The sequence below is a fragment of the Python bivittatus genome, unplaced genomic scaffold (genome assembly GCF_059951505.1).
Source record: "Python bivittatus isolate LINGU-HERP-01145 unplaced genomic scaffold, Pbiv_v1 ctg000070_np1212, whole genome shotgun sequence".
Taxonomy (NCBI): Eukaryota; Metazoa; Chordata; class Lepidosauria; order Squamata; family Pythonidae; genus Python; species Python bivittatus.
The window spans coordinates 33,004,364-33,029,156 of record NW_028277034.1 but is presented as its reverse complement, the minus strand read 5'-3'; the positions used below and the strand labels follow the sequence as shown (position 1 = coordinate 33,029,156).

The 24,793-nt window shown below is 36.5% G+C and overlaps 2 protein-coding genes across 27 annotated transcripts in view; one reads left to right on the top strand and one right to left on the bottom strand.

Annotated features, from left to right (window-relative positions):
* Positions 1 to 14,069, top strand: part of LOC148216870 (uncharacterized) — a 29,747-nt gene extending 15,678 nt beyond the window's left edge. For 10 of the 23 annotated variants that reach the window (XM_088132917.1, XM_088132916.1, XM_088132912.1 and 7 more), the window contains 10 exons: positions 1,960 to 2,027; positions 2,948 to 3,133; positions 3,810 to 3,836; positions 4,722 to 4,802; positions 5,968 to 5,994; positions 6,388 to 6,417; positions 7,858 to 7,878; positions 8,820 to 8,858; positions 9,050 to 9,131; positions 10,056 to 14,069. In XM_088132917.1, the coding sequence (XP_087989043.1) occupies positions 3,092 to 3,133; positions 3,810 to 3,836; positions 4,722 to 4,802; positions 5,968 to 5,994; positions 6,388 to 6,417; positions 7,858 to 7,878; positions 8,820 to 8,858; positions 9,050 to 9,130 (348 nt within the window). In that variant the 5' untranslated portion in view covers positions 1,960 to 2,027; positions 2,948 to 3,091 and the 3' untranslated portion in view covers position 9,131; positions 10,056 to 14,069. Of the gene's footprint in view, positions 1 to 1,959; positions 2,028 to 2,947; positions 3,134 to 3,809; positions 3,837 to 4,721; positions 4,803 to 5,967; positions 7,879 to 8,819; positions 8,859 to 9,049; positions 9,132 to 10,055 lie in introns of those variants that run through there. The other 13 variants (XM_088132915.1, XM_088132914.1, XM_088132906.1 and 10 more) reach the window with 10 other exon arrangements.
* Positions 14,070 to 16,135: 2,066 nt separating this feature from the next.
* PDE5A (phosphodiesterase 5A) overlaps positions 16,136 to 24,793 on the bottom strand; it is a 102,488-nt gene continuing 93,830 nt past the window's right edge. For all 4 annotated transcript variants that reach the window (XM_025166525.2, XM_007428009.4, XM_007428007.4 and 1 more), the window contains exons 15-21: positions 23,276 to 23,363; positions 21,997 to 22,097; positions 21,780 to 21,857; positions 20,041 to 20,104; positions 19,108 to 19,182; positions 17,855 to 17,938; positions 16,136 to 17,537 (exon numbers count right to left, since the gene is read on the bottom strand). In XM_025166525.2, coding sequence (XP_025022293.1) covers positions 17,400 to 17,537; positions 17,855 to 17,938; positions 19,108 to 19,182; positions 20,041 to 20,104; positions 21,780 to 21,857; positions 21,997 to 22,097; positions 23,276 to 23,363 — 628 coding nt within the window. In that variant the 3' untranslated portion in view covers positions 16,136 to 17,399. The remainder of the gene's footprint in view (positions 17,538 to 17,854; positions 17,939 to 19,107; positions 19,183 to 20,040; positions 20,105 to 21,779; positions 21,858 to 21,996; positions 22,098 to 23,275; positions 23,364 to 24,793) is intronic.

Below are 24,793 nucleotides of genomic sequence, written 5' to 3'. Positions count from 1 at the left end.
CCTTCTGGTTGTTCACATTTCCAACATAAATTGGAAGTGCCTTTATACATTCTAGACAATTTCTCTGGTGACATATACCAACGGTGAAACCAAGGGGACCCAGTATTATTCAGATAATTGAGACATATTGTATATATTGTCTTTAGCAAAACTAATAAATATGATACTTCCTGCATATTTTGTACCTTCTAAAAGCCTGAATATCAATGAACAGAATATTATCTTAAGTGGGAAAAACGATTTATGTACCAATAATGCAGTACAAATAAAAAATATCTTTTCAGATCTTCCATTCTTTTCTGGCTCTCATTTTTTTTAAGTTGAATGTTTCCTTTTTAATATATTATTGGTATATATATACGTACACACACACACACAAAACAGATGCTTTAGCCATAAATATGGCAGGATGACAATCCAGTAAATAGATCAAGATTTTAAAAGAATTTATTGAAAGACGATGTAGATGCTATCTTTAAACCCCATGTTGGAACCAAGAAAAACAAAAAGTTATTTACAATTCTGGAAAATTGCTTCCCTGTATAGGAGACGCAGTCACTGACCTTATATTGTCCAGAAGATTTCCAAATCCTGGAAATCTTGGGGAAAGTATTTTTCCTTCCATGAACTTCCTTGAAGCCCATCTCTCTAAAGCAAAGTCATAAAGTTAGCTTTTGAATATACATTTATGATAACATTCAGAACATTCTTTCTTGTATTGTAAACCCTCTCCTAGCCCATTTAGATGCCTCTTAAAAGGTAATTGTTTTTCTTTGATGGATCTCTCTCTCTCTCTCTCTCTCTCTCTCTCTCGTCCCAAGCTTCTGTAGTATAAAATTCATTGATGCTTATTCCCAAATAAGTATCTATAGTGTTGTTGTGCCTTCAAGTCAATGTTGACTTCTGGCAATTGCCTTGAGAAGTCCCTGCAGTTTCCTTGGCAATTTTTTTCGGAAGTGGTTTGCCATTGCCTGCTTCCTAGGGCTGAGAGAGAGTGACTGGCCCAAGGTCACCCAGCTGGTGTTGTGCCTAAGGTGGGACTAGAAATCACAGTCTCCCAGTTTCTAGCCTGGTGTCTTAACCACTACAACAAACTGGCTCTCTAGTACATACAATATCAGATCCTTAATATACCTGTTAAACTTATCCAAGATCTTATCTTCTAAATTATGTGAGTTTTCTCCTGTTTGGTCTGACTGTAAACAATGTAATTTGGTGTTGCTTGTCAGCTTTTCTAAATTGATCTTGGTTTCCAGTTGTTTCCAATAAGTGTATGTTCGAAATGCTCACATACAGTCTAATTACATTATTATCTGAACTGCCCTTATTATCGATAGCAATAATACAGTGGTACCTCGTTACGAACGCCTCTGTTAACGAACTTTTCGGGTTACGACCAGCTCCGGCCGCAAAAATTTACCTCGGTTTGCGAACTCCGCCTCGGGGTACAAACAGGATACGCAGCCATTTTCCCTCCCATGACACGGTCCGCGGCCATTTTTCCGCCCCTGACACGTGGACCGCGGCCATTTTTCTGCCCCTGACAGGTGGTCATAGGGAGGGGGACTCTCCCTCCAAGCAATAGCCGCCTCCCTGTCCTCCACGCCAGAACGGATTAACGGTAATTACATTGAACCTTATGGGGAAATTTCCTTCGGGTTGCGACCAATTCGGGGTGCGACCAGAGTCACGGAACAAATTAAGTTCGTAAACTGAGGTTCCACTGTATATTGAACTTTGACTGTGGCCCCAAAAGCAGCGTTAGCAATTTTTTAAAAAGATCATTGGGAATTATATAATACATAGCAATATATCAATAGTTTAACTGAAACAACCTTCTTAATATCTTTTCCCACTCATTGTCACTGATAGGCCTTGCAATCCAAAGGCCAAACTTCTGTCCTACATGAGTGGGAATCAAGCAACAATTTCTCTGCTTCTTTCTATTTCTCTCTGCAGTGATCTTTGTGCTTCATGAAAAAGAGAGATTGGTGAATAGAAGAGAAGCAGGAGATGCACATCAAAAGGTGTATACTGTATGTGTGTGTGTGTATGTATATGCACAGTATCAGTCCAAGGATCTTAACAGATGCAGTGGGGGAGAAACATGTTGATAAGTAGCAAGGACAATCATTGGTTGTTGGCTTGATCAGCAGCCCTTCCGATGTTCCCTACTACTGAAATAAATGGAACATAAATAAAAAATTGCTAAGGTGCCTGCTATCACTAATGGCAAAATAGCAGTGAGAACGTTCAAAGTTTAGGTAACAAATGAACTGGTAATCTAGATGTTCTAAGCATATGATGAGGTTTTATATAGAATTCACCCCAAGTCTCATCTTCCAAATCTTGCAAGAGTGGGAAATTCTGTTTGTCAAGAAATTTCCTGATTCCTGCTTTAATCACATGATGACTCATGAAGTCATTTAAATGACTTTCTGGAGCCTTAACACCTGGCTAACTTCCCAGATCCTTCATATTTTGGCCATTCTTCAAGGGTCAAGTGAATGACATTTTCTCCTGGCTCCACAGTCCTTTTCCTTGTCATAGATACTATTACAAATTGGAGGACCACATTTCACTGAGAAATAGGGTCACCTCAATGCCTTCTATGACCTTGCCCTTGTAGTATATTCTTCCTTGTCTGGCTTTTATCTCTTTCTATCTCTGGTGCAAAGCTTGTTTTCCTAATGCATTTTTTAGTATTAGTCATTATTTTAGAATTTGTTATTTCTAAGTATTAGATGTGTAGAAACATTGGGACTCCAGAAGGACTTCAAGCTTTTCTCTGGGGGGCGGTCCTATGGAGTGAGGTGCTTTGTCTAGGGAGTCTTTCTGATTCTTTCTGGGAACATTTTGTATGTTATATGGGGCAAAGAGGCTGGAGTAGATTCCATAATATCATCATAATACTTCTGCTATTTCTGTGTTTCTGTTGGACTTTCAGTGATGATAATATGAAGGAGTCAGAAACCCTCATGATTAGCAACTTGCAGCAAAATTACCAGATGGCAAGAGGAGTGGCTGTTGGTGAAATGCAAAAGCTTTCCCTCCAACCTGACATTCTACACTTGAACAGTCCTTAGTACTCATGCAGCCTATTTCAAGGCTTCTGGACTTGCTACTTTTACAGGTGAATTCAGTGATCTTAGATAAACCTGTAGACAACAAGCCACACAAAATTCTTCTTCTGAAAGATATTGCTTAAGATGCTATGTATGCCAAGACAAGACTGATAAGGAAAAGAATGTAGACAAAGATATTCACAAGCAATGAGGTATAAGTAAGGGGGCTCAACAGAAAAGAGAAGGTAACAGAAAGCCCTTTCATCTCTGTGGTGGGTATAAGTAGGAGATTCAGAACTGGGTGATCTTACAGGACGGTCTTGATCACCAAAACCTGCTGTAGAAATATTAAAATCTGGACAGAATGAATGTTCACTTTCTGGCCAGTGTTCTCTTATTTTGCCTTCTGGCTCTGGAGGATTCTGAAGCAGCTCCATTAAAAAAAGAGGCAAGTGACTTAAAATGGCAATGTGGAGGAATATTGTTATACCTTTCAACTTTTCGGGGGGGGGGGTATTTATTTTTTTGGAAAGGGTTATTCAGAGTGGTCCACTTTAGATTATTTGAGCATGGTCTGGCAACAAAATAGGAAGCAATTCTGGAAAGGTGTTTATTCTGACAGCACATTTATTATTTTCCATCAGCGACTTGTGCCCTTTCTTGCTGAGCTTAAAATTCTGCAGTCTTCTTTACTATTTTTTAATTCTAAAGCAATCATTTCTCTCTCTTATTTTATTCTTTTAGAAAGAACAGGATAAACTAAGAAGAACGGTAAGAAAATGTTTTGCAATCTTTGTGCATGTGTGTGTGTATCATACTGCCCATTTCAATCATGCACATTAAAGATACGTAGATCACAAGCAACTACCTTAATGGGGTGCTTTGCCTTGCAAAGGCTGGTTTCTTTGTTTTGGTGCGGTGAAGTGCTGTGCAGAGGTGCATGATTCTGTCTTAATGAAAAGCTGAGGCAGGACTGATCTACCTCGATCAGCTGCTGTACCTCACTGGCAGTAGTGTCTGCACCATGGCAGGAGCTGCTGGTAAGATGCTGCTTCCCTTTGTGATGTTGCTTTGAAGGGAGCTATACTTTAACCACTAAGGTGGAATGTGGTTCATTTGGTTTTAGCTTGGCATGTTGTGTGATGCCAAGCCATTGTGTTTATTCAATAAACCATCGTTTATGTAATAAAATAATGACTCCCTTGAGTGAGTTTGAGTCCTGGTGACTTCATGGATATGTTCTTACTGCTCTCCTGTAACCTTCTTCTGGGATGTTCAATAAACCATGGTTAAATAAACTCTAGTATAGTGCAATTTGTAAACATTTTTATTTAGTGTTTATAAAAATAAATATATATCTTAGAAAATGCATATAAACAGTACATTATTTTAGGTGCATGAACATATCAAAAAGTCATGCAGCCAATAATTAACTTTCATCTTTATTTCAAATTTGGTAGGCTCAAAGCAACCTGTTCAGTTACAGCTATGGTGGTATGAATTGTTAGCTTTGAGCACTTCAACTGGCATCTCATTAAACCTAGAAGGCCTTCATTCCTGTTAAGATGCACTCATGTGTGTAGTAACCAAGTTCAAAATGAAATTTGAAATGTACAGTATTTTTATTCATTTTGGGGTTTTTTTTCTCCACCATAGGTTTTAAAAGTAGGTCGAGATTGCAAAACTTCAGGTTTTCAACCAAAAGACGGCAGCATTTGCTTGAAACTTACAGTTGTGGTGAGCTTCTTGTTTGTGGATGATCCATAACTTTCTGATAAACATGATTAATGCATAAAATATCTCAGGTACAGTCTTTGGCAATTCCAGTAGAAGAATCTCAGATCTCAAATCTAAAAAGTTTTTGTCTGATATCCTGAAGAACAGCTGCCAGGCAGATGGAATCATGAGCCTTATGGCGGCTTTGTTTATCTCTCCAGGGTCAACATCTGTATATATGCATGCTTTTTTGAATGACCAAGGGTCACCTTGTTTGGGTAAGGGCAAATGCACATGAAGATTAAGCAATTCCATGTGGATTCATCTTTGAACCTTCTTTACTGTGTAGACATTTTCAAAGGAAACTTCATTTCAAAGGATAATATACTTCAGTCTGCTGGTTTGCTCAGGAATGAACAGACAAGAAGAACTGAACTGAAATGAAGACTTTTCTTTATGAACTGTTTGCAGAGAGATCTGCAGCACATGGATAAGTATCATCATGCTTGCCTGTGCAGGCATCCACCTGGGAGGAACAACTAGAAGTCATTTCTTTTTGGGTATCAGCATCCCAGTCAGACAATTCATCCCATTTCCAAGACCAGGAGCAATTGTTACCATTGTTTCCATCTCTTCATTGTCAGATGTCTACAGATGTACTGCAGGGAAGAGTCTTGATCCTAATCCCTCAGAGCCTGGAAGCACTGAATGGCTGTTCTTCCTTCTCTGATGGATGTTATAATGTTTGTTCCACCCTAATTATCTACCCTGAATCTGCCAGCTATTACGAGATATAACATACTCTGATTATTCACATTACTCTGTTAGTTTGAGATACTAAATGAAAGCTATTTAAAAACTTGTATTCTTTATTATAGCTGGCTAATCTTCCAGTTTAACGAAGGAAGCATGGATGAGAATCAAGCTGCTTCCAACTGAGACTGGGGAGAAGAATAAAACCTCTTGATTACCTTATTGACCAGGCTAGAGAAGTATAGTTCTGGTAGCTCTATTTTCATATGTATCATTATATGAGAATTCCCCAAATGAAAGGAAGACAATAGCCACTGTTTTACACTGGATAATAAGTCACTGAGCTTGTTGTGAATATTTCTATTCATTTTGGTTTTTTCCATGCAGTTCTGTTAATAAAGAAGATAGAATAACCACATTTTTCTTCTTCCAGGCAGGTGTCAATGTGAACTTTGGTGTGGTAAGTCTCCATGGCTTTCTTTGCTTTCAAATGTTTATGCCACAACATTGTCTTTAATATTACTTAACAAAAGAGTGAATTTGAAATATTATTCAGTCATCTAGATACTCTCAATATGCCTAAAATGACCCAATTTTTAACTAAAAAAATACAAATAATCATTTTCATTTAATCCAGTTTCATAGTGGGTTGGAGCAAGTGGGACAGATTTATATTGATTTTGGCTACGGAGAGAATAAGAAAGTTTCAAGATAACATTAAATAACTTGGCATGCAATATAGTGGAATTTGATAAGATCATAAGCATTCTGATTGATATTGATCCTTTAAACTTTTATACTGTGTTATACTGTTCTCAGAAATTAAGACATTCAGAATATTCCTCTTCTACAGGGCTATGAAAAAAAAGATGAAAAGAAAAATGTGAGTTTCTGTATAAAAATAATCCTGCTACTGAAAAAGGCTCCTATCTGTGGAATATTTAATCCTGTAGATTAGCAGGATGAGTCCTTCAATCAGCAACTCAAATCAAGCCACATCTTTATTACGGTCAAAGACCAGCATGAGATCAGCAGCTCCTTATTCATTCCAGGACTGTCTTCTTTAGGACTGGAGAATTCACTGGGACAGAACACAATGAGAGAGAAAATAGTCTACAGTGAAAAGCTGTGGAAAGTCACTTCCCTATTCTTGCCAGTGAACAGTATCTTGAGGAGCATATATTCCTTCTGGATGGGCATTGCAACACCTCCTTCCATATATGTTTACCTGAGTACTTCCCTAAACTTCATATCCCTTCCTCTCAATGCTCCTGCCAATTGGAAGAGGGCCTTCATGACTGGGTAGCCTTGCATACAGGACATTCTGGGGAGAAAGCACCCCTACTTGTCCACCTTGATATTTCAAAACTTATAAGATCCAAACCCAAAAGACCTAAGAAGAAACACTAGGTGGCCACTTTTCACCAGGAAAGAGGCTTATATATAACTTATTTTATGTACTATTCTTCCTGTGGTATTTCTTGCTGGATTCTATTATTTTGAGTGTTGCATTGTTTCATTCTTTTTAGTCTTTGAAGATTTACAGTTTGCTTAGATAACTTCAGTTATTGGACAGATTACAGATCAGATCTACTAAACACAGTGGAGTTGGGTTAGTGAAAAGCAGGTTTTACTGTAAAATTCAAGGATCTCAGCAAAGATCTTCCTTTTCATATCAAACAGAGTCATTCAGTTCTTTGTCCATTTGCATCTCAGTTAAATTGCTAGGCCACAAACAGTACTGTATTTGTCTGAGAATTACTTTTTCATATATTTGTCTTTTTTTATTTCCAGAGGAAATATGGCAAAGATAAACATGTCCTGGCTATTATTGCCCATTTTTCTTAGTTCTGTATTTGAGATTGGTTCTGCCCCATTAGACAATTTAGACAGATATGCATTTCTTAGACCAATCAATCTTATTATGCCAATAATCTGAATTATGGAAACATATAGAAGCAAACACCTTGCCTCTTGCTTTGCCAATTGTACATAAACTTAGCTTTAATATGGGTTATGACCATTCTTTCCTTTTATACAGCCAAGCTTCCTATCAGAACTTAAAATTTTCCCCCACAATAAACTTGCCTACTGCTGATAGAGATCCAAATGGTGCCGCATCTAAGTATATGCACAGATGGTTGTAGCTTTTATAGGTTTACACAAAACAGTTTATTTATCATTTAAATACCAGTTCATCCTTTAAATATAATTGGTTTTTACTGTTGTGATCCTCAAGTATTTCACTTTCACTCTAGATTTCCTTTTAGAAGAAAGTGCTGAATGAGAAAGTAAACTAATCTTTCCTTCCTTCTTTTTTCAGAGTGAAAAGGAAAGCAAATTTGTAAGTAGTAATAGTAGTACCTGCTGTTATTGTGCTATTTCTTTTTTTCTATCCTTCCAAGCCAATAATAGGCTTAGCAGAGAGCTTCAAAAGATCTTCTTTTCCTTCCACATCTGACTGAATTAAAAAAGCAGTAATCAAAAGCCTGACATTGAGGTGCATATCTTCTGTTGATTCAAGGGCCACACATGCTATTCTGTGGCCACACAAGGCCACACTCCAAAAGTGGGTTGGACTAGGAACCAGAGTGGGTGGGGACATTTCCCTGTTTTAAATTTCTCCAGTTTATTCTTTAGATTTATTTTTTTACCCAATATAAAAGTACTTAGGCCCTTCTCCATATTTACCTCTGTAGCAAAATTCCAAAATAATATGTAAATTAAAATGCTGTAGGTTATTTTGCCACTAGTAGAGGGAGGGATGTTGGAAGAAAAATAGAGTGAGAAGAAAGGCAGAGAGAGAAAAAGAGATGCAGGTTGGGGACACTGAAAGAGGAAGCTGAGAGTAGAACCAGATGGAGAGAAATGTAGAGTTCAGAGTAGCAGAAATGTACAAAAACCATGCAGGAAGGTGGAGAAAGGGAAATGCGCTGTAGAGTAGGCACAAGGGTAGAGAATATCAGGGACCAACAGGGCATCAGAGGTGTCTCTCAATCCTTCTCCAGCCCCACTCTCTCTAGCCACATGCCTAGTCTAAAGCACATATCCTTTACAAACTTAATTTAGGATTGAAAATGTTTTCAATAACATAGGTTCCCTTAAAGTTAGAGGAAGGCAGTAACATAGCCATAGCAGGGATGATGGGAGTACTTCAGCAAGATCTGTCAGGCTACAGATTTCCTACCCCTAGTAAGCAGGTTTGTGTTGACTTTTTTCTGAGAATTTTTTTCTGAGAAATAAAGAGGGGACACAAATGCATTTTATTTCTATGTTTTTTTAAAGAATAAAAATGAAGATGGTAAGCAAAACCGAGGACAACAGGTGAGGCATCATGTACAAGTCATTACTTTGATTGTCATCCACCAATGATTATCACATACTCCCCAAGAAAACTCAAAACAGATTTTTTTAAAAAAATCATTACCTGCATGAATTAGGGAGTGGACGGGGGTGAATTATCTGAAGTTCTTGCATGGCCTCTTTAAAAAATTAAGTAAATATTTAACTTTCAGAAAATACTGACTAAATATCAGGGAGAGAAACAGCAGCAGGAACAACAGAAAAAGAAGCTGAAAGACTTGAGAAAAACATAAGGTATGAAGAGAAATGGAAGTACTAAGTGTATGTAGATAGCCAGGCAATTTGTATATTTAAATTTGTTCATTAGAGAAATGTATAGTGCCATGTGATAAACTGCTGTTAAAGCTACTGATGATCTGAACTATCCATTCAACTGGTATACAGTAGTCATTCCTGACTACAAATGAACCTCCTCTGAGCCACCAGCACTGCATGCCAATTGAACATGTTTAATTCAGTTAGTTACTTAAGGGATTTTTCCATCCTACAGGGGATTTCTTTTATCTTCTCATGCTTCCACCAGCTTCTGGATTATGTCATTTTGACCACAAACGGTCTACTTTCAAAGAACCGAGTTCACAATTGGCATGTAGTCATATAGTGATGACCCCCAGTACTTGAGCCCAGCACTGGCCTAATCCAAATTGCTGGAGTACTTTAGAGAATCGTATCTGTCTCCATCTCATATAGAACTAATCATACCTTTAGACAGATTTCTTCATTTAAGCAGAATGAAGTAATCACCTCAGGAAAAAGGTGCTGAAGAATAATGAGGGAAGCTTCTTAGTTGTTCTTCTGAACTAAAACTGTTCCCTTCTGTTAAAGGACAAATGTCTGTTTCTATGTGATATGCAACCTCTCCAAGACTCTACAAATTAGTCTGCTGGTTCAAGTGTGGTGGGAGAAATGGTTTCATCCACAGTTACTGAAGGATCACTAAATTCAGTTGAGCAACTAGTAAGGCATCTTGGGTTGTTAATGTTATATGAATTGCCTCTATGTAGTTGTGTTTCAAATGATGGCGCAACTGTATTTTAGCAGATTTATTGGATGTAACCATTCTAGGCTGGTATGAAATTGATAGGTATTTGCAATGTATCTAACAATTACTGCTATATAAAAGAGGCATTAATATCTACCTATTTTTATCCTCTATAGAGTGAACTTTGAGAGACAGCTTCAAAATCACTACTGAGCAATGCTTGGTAATCTGCAGTTAATAATAAAGAAAACACCAATGGATCAAGATATTAAATGAATCTTTGGGCTAGTCTATGAACTTCTATTGCAGTGTGATTTAGCCAATTAAAAATATACCCTTATGACTGAATCAAAACCTGTTGCAGCTCTTTCAAAATTCTAAATAAATCTAATACTTCTAATACTTTTCTTCTTGTTTTTTACAAGAATGAAATATTTTTTGTGCAGGCTGGACCTAGAAAGTTTTTCCCTATCTGAAAGAAAGTGGATTACTAGTTGCATGTTGGAGGTGATCTAATAAGCATACATGGCCCACTGTAAACATGTTGGCTAAGAAGGAAATTCAGTAAGGGGATCCCCTGCTGAAAACCTAATATTCTACCTAGGACTCCCCAAAACAGTCTTATTATAAGGCTGATCCCATCACAGAACTTTTAGAGAAGCTTAAGGCTGATGGGATCTTTTGATCACATAAAAGCTTAAGACTTTTATGTGATCAAAAGTCCAAAGAGAAGGAGAGTTCTGAGGCAGTGAGAAACATCTATGCTATGGACAATGAACATGGAGACTCTGGAAATCTATATTTCCAATTTTCTGAACACATTATTTTCCCAAGAGGATACATAAGCTATAGTGCCATATTTACCCAGTAGGAAGAAGAGCCTTTTTTCCACCAAAATAATTACAAGTGAATTGAGGAAATCTTATATTTACTGAGTAGAATAGAAGCTGTTGAAAACAAGGGAATGGACATTGGAATACACTAGAATTTCATTAATATATGAGCTTGATATTCTCTTAGGTTTTCTATAAATTGAAATACATTAGATAGGGTATTATTGGATCATAGCCATAATCTAAAATTCACCAAGCAAGCAGCATCTCAATATTAATGTATTCCAGTTTATAGAAAAAAACTAAGAAGATATCAAGCTCATGTATTAATGAAATTCTGTAGATTTGGAATGGAAGTGGCCAGTCTACCTATAAACCTACCAGGCTCTCTGCAAATGGTGGAAGCTCATAATGTGTTCCCCTCTTGAGTGTCCAGTTCTACAGGCCCTCCCATCTTTCCTTTCAGGTGCTCCAGGCAACATGCATGGCTGCTTGCTATTTTATCTTCACAAAAACCTGGTGAGGTAATTTATAGTGTTAGGCACTAGCCCCAAGATGCTCAGGGATATGAGAGAAACCTGGCACAAAAGGAACCAAGAGGGTCATTCTTTTCCAACCTGGCATCCTCCAGATGTGCTGAAATTGCAACTTCCCAAATCCTCATTCCTCATAACGAGGCACCAGAAAGGGGAATGGTGCCCAGACATAGCCCACTTGACTTTATCTCATAGTACTTTTAGCAATGTTGGCTTGCTAAATGAAATGCATGGACCTTGGATTTGCCTAGAATTTTCCACAAATCTTGTAGCAAAAATGGTTGTTTCAGGTCTGGTAGGAAAATCATGAAAGTTGCTCAGAGGCCTACTAGCCTGTATATGTTGCATGAGCAGAACAACAACAATCCTGCCCCTCCAAAAGATACAATTACCAAGGAGTGATGCCAGTTCATTCCTGATGTATGAGACTTGGTTTTAATTTATATATTTCATTCTTCTCCTTCTCTTGAATGTGATAATGGTATGGTTAGAATGGCTCAAAATACATTGAGATCTCATAGCATAGAAATACCTGACAAAATATTGCTCAGATTTGCCAAGAAATTGAACGCAAGGGTTACCAAGCAAAATTAAAAGGATATTTTGTACATTTAGGCACTGAAATATACACTTATTCGTATTTTTAAACCAGAAATTGAGAAATTATTTTTCAAGAATATGGGATTTCAGAAGTACTACAATCATGCAATATGCTTTCTTTAGAGCTTGAGAGTTATGTATCAGCACAAAACCCAGGAATTTTTAAGATGCTTTATGTATACATATGTTTTATCCCTGGATAATTTCAACTTGTTTTGTTATAGTATTTTAAGTAGGGAAAATGAAACAATAATTAACAAAAATAAAGAACTCAACTGAATATCCATTTAAGAGAAAATTATTTAATAGCATATTTAATTTCCCAGGTCTCTTAGCTACCTTAAATAAAAAGTGTTTGTGACCCAAGAAAGTGAGAAATCTAAACTTTGAGGAATCCTTCAAAGATAAATATGCCTTTAAAAGATAACATCAAATATATAACTAATAGAAAACAGTGTGTTCAGAAACACAAGCACACACACACACATACTGTATTTGTTCAAATGTTTCAGAAGAGCAGAAGCTTATTAGTACAGCAAGTGATGTATAAAGGATTTCTATAAAAGAAATGCATCTCAAAATCATGAGTGTCCTTACTGCATTGCAAGGAGACATACGCCCTCTTCAGTCATTATAATGTTGAGCAAATTTTGCATGCAGGGAGAGGAGATTAGGGCAAACATATCAATACTGCCTCCTCTATTTTCTTTGCCTTTTGCTCATGCTGGGTGTCTATCCATGGAGACTCTCCCAGTGATTTATAGAAACATGAAAAATCAAGATTCTAAATCACAGGAAAAAGCTACATGATTTTATCTCTATCTCCTGCTCTTATTCCCATTCCACATGTAAAAGGCAACGAGAGTAGAAGTAGAGGAATGGAGGCTACAAGTTCATCTGCCTCTTTACATAATACAGCTTATAGAAAACTGCAGTGACTGCAAAGATAGCATCCATGTCTGTCTCCCAAGTTTTTACAGAAAAAGGTTAAATATAATTTTAATCTGATTGGAGTAAACAAGGCTCAATGACTCCACCAAATATTTGGGCAAGTTTTATGAAAGTCAAGAATATTGTCCAGAGTTCATATCAAACATGCCTGATGATAATGTTGTATCCTAATTCTCTAGGGAGCTTTGCTGTTTAACTGTGTGATTTAAAAGTATAAACATTGGAATGTAGCAAAAACTATATATATACAAATACACATGCAAACATACATACGTATTTTCAAGTTGTGGGCATATGTATAGATTATACAAAAGAAATCCCTTTTATGGAAAATACATTTCATATCAACATTCTGTCTCAGAAGTTCCCATTGTAATAACACACTAATTCTGGTGACCCCCTTCAGTGTTATAAAGTTAACATAGAGCATACCCCTTGGAAAGCATACATTTTGGAAATGTTGGAAAGCATGTTTTGGAAATGTTAGCTAAGTCATAACTCTTATTTTCAGATTCATTCTACATACACGTTAGCCTCATTGTACAACTGCAATATCAAATGGCTAGTTAAATTTATGGAAAGGACAGCACAAATTCAGTATTATAGATTTAGATTTCTTTTCACTGCAATTTTTCAAGGGGGAAGGAACATACATTTAGTCACGCATTAAGGTTATCAATGCTGAATAATCAACCACTGAGAAATAAAATTATATGTCTGTCTGAAATGAGCATCATCGGCCCCATAAATGCTACTGTGAAACAAGTTGATGGTCACTGTTTTGGGAAGTTAACAACTAAAAGCCCAATTGTCTTAAGCTGAAAGCTTGGGCTTTTTTTTAAGGTTCTTTGGAAACTTCTACATACATATTCCACATTTCATTGATAAGCTTTACATATGCTATATACTTAAATTGTACAAATCCAATGAAATGTTATCAATCACAGATCTAATTTTCCTTCAACATTCAACAGAAATTAGCTTGGTTTTGAGTTTAATCCTTTTAAAATATACGTTTTAATTGATGTACATATTACAATTTTCAAATGTATTGTTTTTGGTTTTTACAGATGTGTGAAGCTGAAGTCTCCAACAGTACATACGGTAGACTCTATAAAATAGCGAGGCTGACAACTAACTAAAATAATTTGATCTGTCTTTATAAGTGGGTAGAACTAAGTTCCTGTGACGAAATTCTTCCTGAATCCTTAATAACTTTTTTTAAAACCTTCATTAAATTTATGATGTCATATAATAAAGGAAAGACATACCCGAATGCTATTCATCTTTATTTCAGAATGACTATTTAAGTGGTATTTATTTCAAGCAAAACATGAGCACTGCTTGACTTCAGTTTTTCAAAAATTAATTCTGCAAGGCCACTGCTTACATATAATCTGTCTTCCTTAACCTGACTTTTAATAAAATTACTACAAAACGTCAGTAATGAGTTTTACTACCAATCATGCAAATTAAAGCACAGTTAAGGAGATTCTACTATTCCTAAGAACTATGTTTAAATAGTGGTGTGCTACCTGTACCATGTTAGTGATTGTAAGAATATAAGCAAATTGATGAAATTTTATATTAATATTTCCCCAGATAGCAGGCCTGAAAAATTCACTTGCTAGATTTTAGCCATCTGATTATATAAATTAATATAATAGTTTTAACTAATCAGTTGGTTTTTGCCCTTAAATATGGAAGCAGGATTTTAACCTATGCTGGTATTTTTACAAGGGGCACCATGGATTTCAGATCAATTATCCCTGAAGAGGAAAGCTTTCCCTCAAATAGGTCTCATTTAAATTGCCACATCAAAGAGAGGCCTCAGTTGGTGTGAAACTATTCAACTCTGAAGAAGTGTGTGTTAGCATTTCACTGATCTGAAAACAGCTTAGAATAGCCTGCTTCGCTTCAGAATACTGCAGGGTGCCAGGGACTAATGAAATTATATTGATTTGTCATCAACGGCACAAATAAGCTTTTATAGAAAGGTCAGTCAAGTGGCTGCTAATATATTTTATCAGATGTATGAACAGGAGTGGAAAATATAGGGAAAATACATGGTTCAGTGGTTAAGGAAGCAAAGTAGAGTATTTTCGTTTGACTAACTCATGACTTTAAAATGTTGCAATCAATAAAGGCTGCAATAACCTCACCATTAGGCAGAAAAGCTAGTCTTGAGTCCCAGAATGGAAATCAATATTTCATAATGCTTTTTATTGCACACAATAAAAATATACTCATGCTAACTGAACTTATTTGTACTACCTTCCAAAAGTTAATTCAGGTCCAGAGGCTTGTAAGTAAGCTCTTAGCATGATAGCCAATAAGAGAATCTTCCCATAGAAGCCCCTACTAAATAAAGCTCCTGGTTCTTTAAGATGAGCTCCTTTTGCTTCTTTAAAGATATAAGGACACAATGTAGTTGAGAGGAACCAGATGAAAGCTTTTACCTCATTAATAAATTAAGCTGCTGCCCTAACTGTAAGCCTGACTGTGGTCTGAGGATAATACTAAAACAAAAACAAAACAGTGCAAGAGTTTTTTATATTTACCAAAAACTAAAGAAAGATATTTGGCAGGGGTTTTTTAACTTCTAGTAGTACTGCCCCAAAAAGTATTATATGTGAACAATTTATATTCACAAATAATTCTGCCAATCCAGATGTTGTTTCTGACATGGTTAGGGTTACCAGAAATCTGAATAGGCCAAGGAGGACACAGACAACTGGAAAGGAGGACAAATGGGGGAGAAAGGAGGACACACTGTTTAACTTTCTTCATATCCACAACAAAAATTACAGTGAAAAACTGCCCCCCCCCCCAAAAAAGCACTTAGGCCTACATGTATATGAAATTATTTTTTCCAGCATCAGAAAGACTGTTTTTTTTTCATTCACAGGAATGCTGTAGACTCGGCTAGGAAGCAAAGCCTTCAGCATGTAACTGATTAAGGTGTTGTCAATTTAAGGCAGTAGCACAAGCTGATGAGAGGGTGCTAATAAGGTCACAGAACTGAGCTTGTTAACTTGCATTCAACACTCATTAGGAAAGTGCTATGCCAGGGAGAAAAACCACTCAGGAAGAGTTAGTTTGTTAGATACTCAAAAATCAAATATTTGATTTTAAGGCTGTGCCTGCTGGATGGAGGACATGAGGACAAAAAGGAGAACATGTCCTCCTTTGCCAGACATCTGGTAACCCTGGACATGGTCATTCTTGAATGCCAGCAGGATTTGTTTCATCTAGGCCAGTGTTGTCTAAACTTGGCCACTTTAAGATGAGTGGACTTCAACTCCCAGAATTCCCCAGCCAGCCATGCTGGCTGGGGAATTCTGGGAGTTGAAGTCCACTCATCTTAAAGTGGCCAAGTTTGGACAACACTGATCTAGGCCTTTCCCTGAAGTTACATTCTTTAACTTACTTTAAAGACAGAGTTCCCTGAACGCTTTTGGACATTTCCATTTCTGTATACTATTTTAAAAACTTTGTGATTGGGCTTCTTCAGATTCAAACAGTCTTATGAAACTCTAGAACATTCTTCATTTGACAAGTCACTCATTTAAAAAAAATATAAACAGTTGTTTTTAAGTAGCACCAGCTATGACTCCTCTCTGATCTTTTTAATTTGATACTGTTTAACAATGTCCAGAATAATTATTACATTTTAAAATAAGCCTGGCTTTTTTTACTAGTGTACATCATTGATTTCATAGGCTTTTCTGTTCTACTGTTCTGCTAGGCAGGACAATAAGAAACATGGGAACTGAATTAGGCTTCCAATACACTGAAGATTTCCTGTTTCCATCTTCATAACTTAAGTATTCTTCCTTGCAGTTTTAAGTAGTTCAGTTTTAATTAGGTTTTTCTTAAACGTTTCATTTTGATTAAGGAGCTCTGGACAACTTCATTTGCAGATCCTCCTCAGCGGCTGTAGCATAATTAGTAAAATTCAAGCATTCTCATGACAGGAAAAGGCAGAGGTGCAGCACGTTCCCTTGAGACTTGTACTTTAGCCCTTCAGGCTCAGCTTGCCTCACCCGGGAAACTACGGCTTTCTTGGTACAAGCAATATTCAATTCAGTGCCCTGTTCCTCCCCTGTCCCAAGCAAATGCTGGCCAACGTGCTTCTCTGGTAACTTCTAGCTTTCAAATGCAACACTGCTTTTTCATTATTTACATTTACAGAAACAGACAATATAAAAAAACCAAAAGGTGCCACATACAGTAATCTTTAAATTACTGGCCATTGACCAAAACTAAACTATATACAACTCTGTACCAAGAGTTTTCTGAAGCAGTCCTAAAAATTCTCCCCTTCCATACCACCCTATCAAACTGAGCAGGGCTAACTGGACCTGCTTTTTGTAGATCTATTGGAAATATACAATTATGATACATCAAACTGCATAAAAATAATTCATATTGTGTTTTTGAATGCTGTGCAAAAATAGATGTTTCTTATTATTTAAAATACAGCAGTGGCAAATTATGCATCTATTTCTTACAGTGTCTAGCAAAACATTAGGTATCTCCAAATTATTATATATAAATATCTTCTTTGTAAACCAATATAGCCTAATGAATGTCTATTTCAGTTCCGTTTGGGCTGATTGCTTTCTCCAATGATCAAGTTATTTTCCTGCTCTTCGGCTAAAGCTTGCCATTTCTGCCTGTTCTTCCTGCAGCCCTCAAGCAAAGGGTAACAGGCCTCCGATATGTAGGTTAATGCCTGCAAAACAGAAACATGAATTAGATTAAATCTAAATCTAAGGGGAATCGGAGCTAGGGAGAGACCCTCTCTCTCATCCTGCTTAAAAGGAATACATTAGGCCCTGAAACCAATGTTGTTTGGCTGTTCACTCTGAAATAAACTACTTCTTTGAAATATGCTTTTAAGGTTTTTGAAGCCTTTGTCTTCAACAGGTAATTAACATCATCTGCTGATACCTAAATCCTTCTGAACAGAGAATGTAGTTTTCAATTCAGCACTTACATATAACCCAGATACAAATGATTACACCATTTCGACAGTTTCATGTAAACTACCTCATAGAGCTGTAAGCAGATAGCGTCAATAAATCCAACTTGCATGCTGGGAATTTTGTTTTTCTTTTCTCGGTTCATTAAATCCTGAAAAAAAATCATACAAAGATTGAAACAAGATTAGTTATAGAGCATCCAAAATGTGACCATGTCCAGTACTTTGCGCTTTTCAGTCAGGAGAAGTTGGTCCGCATTCAAATCACAGTTCAGTCTTAATAACCTACACAGCCTTGGTAAGCCAGTTTTGTTCAACCCTAATTCATTTAATTGTGAAGTAGGAATTTTGTTGAGGAGGTTCAACCCATCCATGTTACCATAACATTGTTAAATGAGCCAGGTCAAAATCCCATGAAAAAAAAAATCTTGGGAAACAGGAAAAAAAGGGATGTAAATGGAAATATGCACTTATATGTGGCTTCATCATGCCTTTGGTCTCAACAGATCATTTTTCATATGGTTTAAAGTTAATGCTGAGTGGTTTGTAATAAAGAAAACACATACATGCAAACATACATACGTATTTTCAAGTCGTAGGGCATATATACAGATTGTCCAAAAGAAATCCCTTTTATAGAAAATACATTTCATATCAACATTCTGTCTCAGAAGTTTCCATTGTAATAACACACTAATTCTGGTGACCTCCTTCAGTGTTATAAAGTTAACATAGAGCATAATCCTTGGAAAGCATAAATCTTGGAAATGCTGGCTAAGCCATAATGCTTATTTTCAGGTTCATTTTATATATATGTTATCCTCATTGTACAACTGCAGTATCAAATGGCTAGTTAAATCTATGGAAAGACAGCACAAATTCAATACCACAGATTCATATTTCTTTTCACTGCAATTTACAAAGGAGAAGGAACACACATTTAATTACAGGTTATCAATGCCGAATAATCAACTACTGAGAAATCAGATGAAGTTTATTGTGTATCTGAAATGAACACCATTGGCCCCATAAATGTTACTTTGAAACATACTGATGGTCACTGTACTGAGGAGTTAACAGCCCCCAAAAACACACAATTAAGTTGAAAACTTGGGCTTTTGTTGTTGTTAAGGTACTTTGGAAACTTCTACATATTCCACATTTCACTGATAAGCTGATTGGTTTGTAATAATAAAGGAAACAGAGTTAGTTCTAGCTATATTCGACAGAAATGTTTGACTGTATGAAATGATAAAAATGCTATCTATGTAAAATGAATTTCTAGGACAAAATGTGCTTAAAAAGTTGTGCTTCTACTTACTGTGGGCTCAATGTTAAGTTCTTTTCTCTCCTTATCTCCTTGGTCAAAGAATTCTGCAGCTACAAGTTCTGCAATCTACATGATTTTTTTTTTAAAAAAGAAGAAATAAATGCTTGCTATCTTTTTCAGTAAATATAATCAACAGATAATAATCTTTGTATCTTGTGTAGCATAGTAGTTAAGACGGCATGAGAACCAGGTTCAAATCTCTGTATGATCACGGAGCTCCCTGAATTTTGCTAGCTTCTTTCCCTGAACCCCAATGGCACACTAGGGCACGGTGGTATAAAATTAGGGAAGAAACCTACTAAGTCATCTTAAGCTCTCAGAAAAAAAGGCAGATTATAAATGAAATGCAATAAAATAATGTTTTCAAATACTTCTTGCTTCCAACCATTGGCAAAGATCCAGATTTAAAATAAATTTCACTCAACAGTGCAAATGGAATTTACTGTATATAACAATTAATGAAAATGAGAGCCAGTTTGATGTAGTGGTTAAGACAACAGACTAGAAACTGGGAGACCATGAGTTCTAGTCCTGCCTTAGTCACAAAACCAGCAAGGTGACCTTGAACTAGTAACTCTCTTTCAGCCCTAGGAAGGCGGCAATGATAAACCACTTCTGAAATCTTGCCAAGAAAATTGCAGTCACCAGGAGTCAAGACTGACTTAAAGGTAAAACAGAAAAAAGAAATGAAATGAAATGAAATGAAATGTACGCCATACTATGCACTATTTTAAAGGCTGTCCTAAGGATTTTTACCCTGATTTCAATGTGTCATATTTTATTGCAATGTCAGTTTGTACAATAATCTACTAGGCAGCAATTAATATCTTTGCCAAATGCACAGTGGGTTCAGATGGGAGGAACAGCAGGAACAACATGTTCAGGGAAATGAGGAATCTGATCAGGCTCTTGGTAGACACTTACCCGTTGCTGAACTGGCCATGGTTTTGTTATTGCTGATAAGTCACATGCAGTCATCAGCATTGCCCTGTAGAAACCATATGGTCATACTTTTATACATTTCAAAAAGCATTTCACTTCTGCAACAAAATAAAGATATCTCTGATATCCCAAATTTCATTTAAAAAACAAAACAAAACTTTGGAAACATGACAAATTCATCATAACATGAATGGCTGCAAATGACAATATTCATTATAGTGGGACTTAACATATTGCAGAAAGGAGTGTTCCAGCTCATTACTCTAGTCAGCCATGGCCCCTTTCCAGATTGCTAGCTCCATGTTCTCTACTATTCATTTTTTCTTTTCTCTCTTCTAATCAGTCACAGATTTCTGTTTTTGGTGGCCATTCTTGATCCTCATTAGAAAAAAAGTATAGTTCAGTGTTTCTCAACTTTAGCAACTCTAAAATGTGTAGACTTCAACTCGCAGCATGCTGGCTGGGGAATTTGGGGAGTTGAAGTCCTCATGTCTTAGAGTTGTCAAGTTTGAGAAACACTGGTATAGCTGAAGTTTTGTTTTAACCTCTTACTTTTTTCCTCAAAGATTTTCTCTACTTTTGCAAACTTATGGCATTCCCCAGTGCATTCTTGCTTCTCTTAAAATGCAACCTAGTACCTGGGTTTGCATGTAGAAACCCAGGTCTATAATTGCCACTGGAAAAGGCTAACAGTAGCCTTTTGGCATTCCTGCTGTGCCTCTGGCACCCAATGGGTTGCTGTGCCAAAAGGTAGGCTGGGATTCAGCAGCTAGAGATGACTGGATCTGTGGAGGAATGTTCTAGGAGCCTAGCTGGAAACATCTCCCTAACGTAGTCCATGCTTAAAACATACGTGAATGTCCTACAAGTAGCCTTGACCATTGCACTCACTGATTTACATAATTATATATCACTGTATATCACATATTTCTTTGCTTCTCTCTCTGATCTAATTAATTAATTTAAAGGCAAAATTGCTTCCTTTTTGATGACTTATACATTTAATAACAACTGCTGCTGCCAATGCTGGAATGCTATAAAAATGTGTACCACTAAACAAGGAAAGACTTGAGGAACTGCTGAGGTTCAGTGTTCTGAAACCAGATCTGTGCAATTTACAGTCTCTGCCTGTGGCCAGATCTTTATCCTCAATGTCTATTTGTGACAGCTCAGTCATTCATTTATCATGAGCATTAACAAGCAAGATAATATGTTGCAACAGATCATGGTATGTTGATCGGTCAGTATTGAAAAAGTCAAAGCTCCCATCAGGCCACATGCATAAGATCATAGAAACTATTCTCGTTTTTTATATACAGCATGCTATGAAGCAAAGGTGTCCTACATCCATAATGAATCTCTGATTCTTGCTGCAGGACTAACTTCTGTTGCAAATGTAAACTAACCATTCTCATGCAAAATAAAATAAATATTTTCTCTGAAAGCTAAGAATGCCAATTTTAACAGATCAGTGCTTTTAAACAATCGACTTTCATCCAAAGAACAATATGGTATTTTGTCAAGTCATGCTGGGAAATAACCTTGTTTGGCAAATAATATGAGGCCTTACCAAATCATTAGAAGCAAGTTATTCACCCACATTTGTGCTATTTTTGTTCCCTTACAGCCCAGCCTGATCACCCAATGAAAACAAAGCATCTCATTGCTAATTCTAGAAAAAACCAGCTAGACTAGAATAATGTCCTTTAAAAAAAACTTACAAAAATAGTTCCTTTTGATAAGGGTCTTGTAGGCTAAACTGATTATTCCTCAGAAGGTCAAAAAACTCTCCTCTTCTTCTGAAAAGCATACAAACATTCATTATTTATTAAATGCCTGAAAATGAAAATTAGAACACTTTTACATTCTTAAAAAACAAAGAAAAAAATCACACGTCCAAGCATAAAGTCTGATTACAATATCATAATGGCAACTTACTTTATGTACAGTGCTAAGTCTGTGGCAAGAATAGCTTGTTTGATGATTTTCAGTGTTGCCTTGTATTCTTCAACAGAAAGAGCGCTGAGAATCTGGTTGCCCTTTGTATAAAAGAAAACAGTGGAACATTCATGACAAGACTGCATTGACTATAATGATACAGTAACTGTGACAGGCTCTTGTTAAATTCTACACAGTACACACAAATTGTTGCAAATTTCTTGAAAAAAAAAGGAATAGAATTTGCCTGATATTAATTCTCTCTTTGTGCTCTATCAAATCCTTATGCTGTTCTAACTTCATGCAGGCCCTGGGAGAGCTTCATCAACAAAGATGTATTATTTAAATATGTTCTGCTAATATACTTTCACTGACACTTTGCAGTGAGAATAACATTGTAGCTCATGGCAAAGTATAAAAATCTTGTTCCAGATATCTGTATTTAAGCCTGTAACGAAAAGGAAATAAGAGAACTTCCAACTGAGAAAAACATGGAAACAAAAGTAATTGAAGGAATAGGATTTTCATCTTGAGCTGAAAATATTTTTAACTTTTTGTTTGGTTATTATCAAAGTTCACTAAAGGGAATAAAAATTGATGCACAAGTCTTGTCCTTAGGAATTATACCTGTACAAGTCTTTACTTCATAGTATCTTGCCTCCTTAATTACATTTTATACTGTTTTAATTTTTAAAAATGGGAAGCTAACTTGCTGTAGAACCACCTCAAGGACTACTTTTATTTACATGTTGAGCTTTAGTTAACACTAGACCCTCAGGCATTCTTAGAAAATAAGAATTGTAGGAGTCACAAGACAGTGCTTTTTTTTCCTGAAATAATAAAGATGAACTGAGAAGGTGGAAAGTAGTCAGCTAGAGGGGTTGCAAGGAACAACCTCATTACTTTGCTTCAGACAAATGAGTATTTTATGATTCCCCATGTTAACTATTTTGTTAGAACACCCATAATATGTTCTTAAATTTTTAAATTAGCTCACTGCTTCCACGAGGTTGGAAATCTTGCTAATACTACGAGTGCTTATGGCTCCTTAGAAATATTAAGCAGAGTTCTTAAGTGTAAAAATATTCTTTTTTCTCTGGGGTCGAGCTAGTATGTGTTAGCGGGATATTAGCAAGGTCTCCTGAGCTTATCAGGCAGCACTGGAAAAGCTCAGTAGTTCCTAGAAAAGCTTAGAATAGGGTTAAAATATACTACTGGAGATTGTTCAAAAACTAAATTAGGCATGCTGTCCCTGTAAATACAACCACGAAACATTTACCGGTGTGTTCAGGATCATCAGGCACTGATCAAAATGGTGATGTTCCATTATTGAGTGGCAATACAGCTGTGCAAGGGGGTGCTCACTTCTGGAAAAAAAACAGGTCACAGAATTGTCAGGAGTAATTAATTACAGATGCACAATAGCTTTTCAAAGTTGTTTTGAACATATACATATACATACACATACACCAAATACTGAGGTGAGTGATAATCCATCTCAGTTGAACAGCATTCAGGCCTAGGAATATGGGAAATAACATTCCCCTGTTCCCATCTGTAATAATTAATTACTGACTATGGCTAAAAGAACACAAAATCTTATTTATCCTGAGATCTATACAAATGTAAAATGGCAATTGTGCAACTAGACAGAGATGACTAAGAAAATGAAGTATAAAATATATTAATTTTTGAAATACAGAATCCTCCAAGTTTCAGTCTCCAATTAACTTTGAACGTCACCCAGTGATCTATAGCAAGTATTATGTGTTAATCTAACACAAGGGAAGGGAAGGGAAGGGAAGGGAAGGGAAGGGAAGGGAAGGGAAGGGAAGGGAAGGGAAGGGAAGGGAAGGGAAGGGAAGGGAAGGGAAGGGAAGGGAAGGGAAGCATTTACCGGTGTGTTCAGGATCACCAGGCACTGATCAAAATGGTGATGCTCCATTATTGAGTGACAATACAGTGGTGCAAGGGAAGGGAAGGGGAGCGGAGGGGAGGGAGGGGGAGGGAGATTGTGTCTTGCATAAATGAGAAAGGAAACTTGAATGGGATCCAAGTATAAAAAGCTGGACAAGTAGTAAGACATACTAGGATATTACTTTTCTCCCATATGACCTGGCTAGGGAGAAAAATGTATCCTGTTTTCTAAGTTGCCTAGCAAAGCTGATAAATTCCCCATTTCTATGAACAGAAAGAGGAATATATAAGGTATGTCTGTATAAATAATAGTCTAAATAATAGTATCATATTTATAGCCACACTGTTGTTATTGTTATTAGAAAAGTTTCATGTTTAGAAAATGTTCACAGCTCTTTCCATCAGTCTTTCTTGCAATCTTATCAGGAATATCTGACTGATCTCTGTAGACTTCTTGGCTAGAAGAACATTGGGATATGATCCAATAAACCAGCCTACAATGCTCTCTAAATGCACTAAGACAACAACTCCCACGAATTCCTAGCGATGATGGATGAAATTCTGGGAGATGCCCCAATCCATCTGGAGGGAGTCAGGCAGAAAAGACAGTGGTAAATTCATTTTTATCTACTCTATTTTCTTAGAGATGAGATTGGAAGAAAAGGGGAAACTTATGTCTGCAAACAGATTTTTCAAATAAAATCCATTCCATGTTTTTTTTATTATGAATTAGCTTTCTATTTTGCTTTATTTTGCTTTTTTTTTAATTACAAATTTATTTCTAATTTTGAGGCAGATATTCTCAGTTTTCTAGTTCTCACAAAACCATTGATCTTTATTTTGATTTATTTGTACTAGCTCAAGGGCTTTAAAAATATTC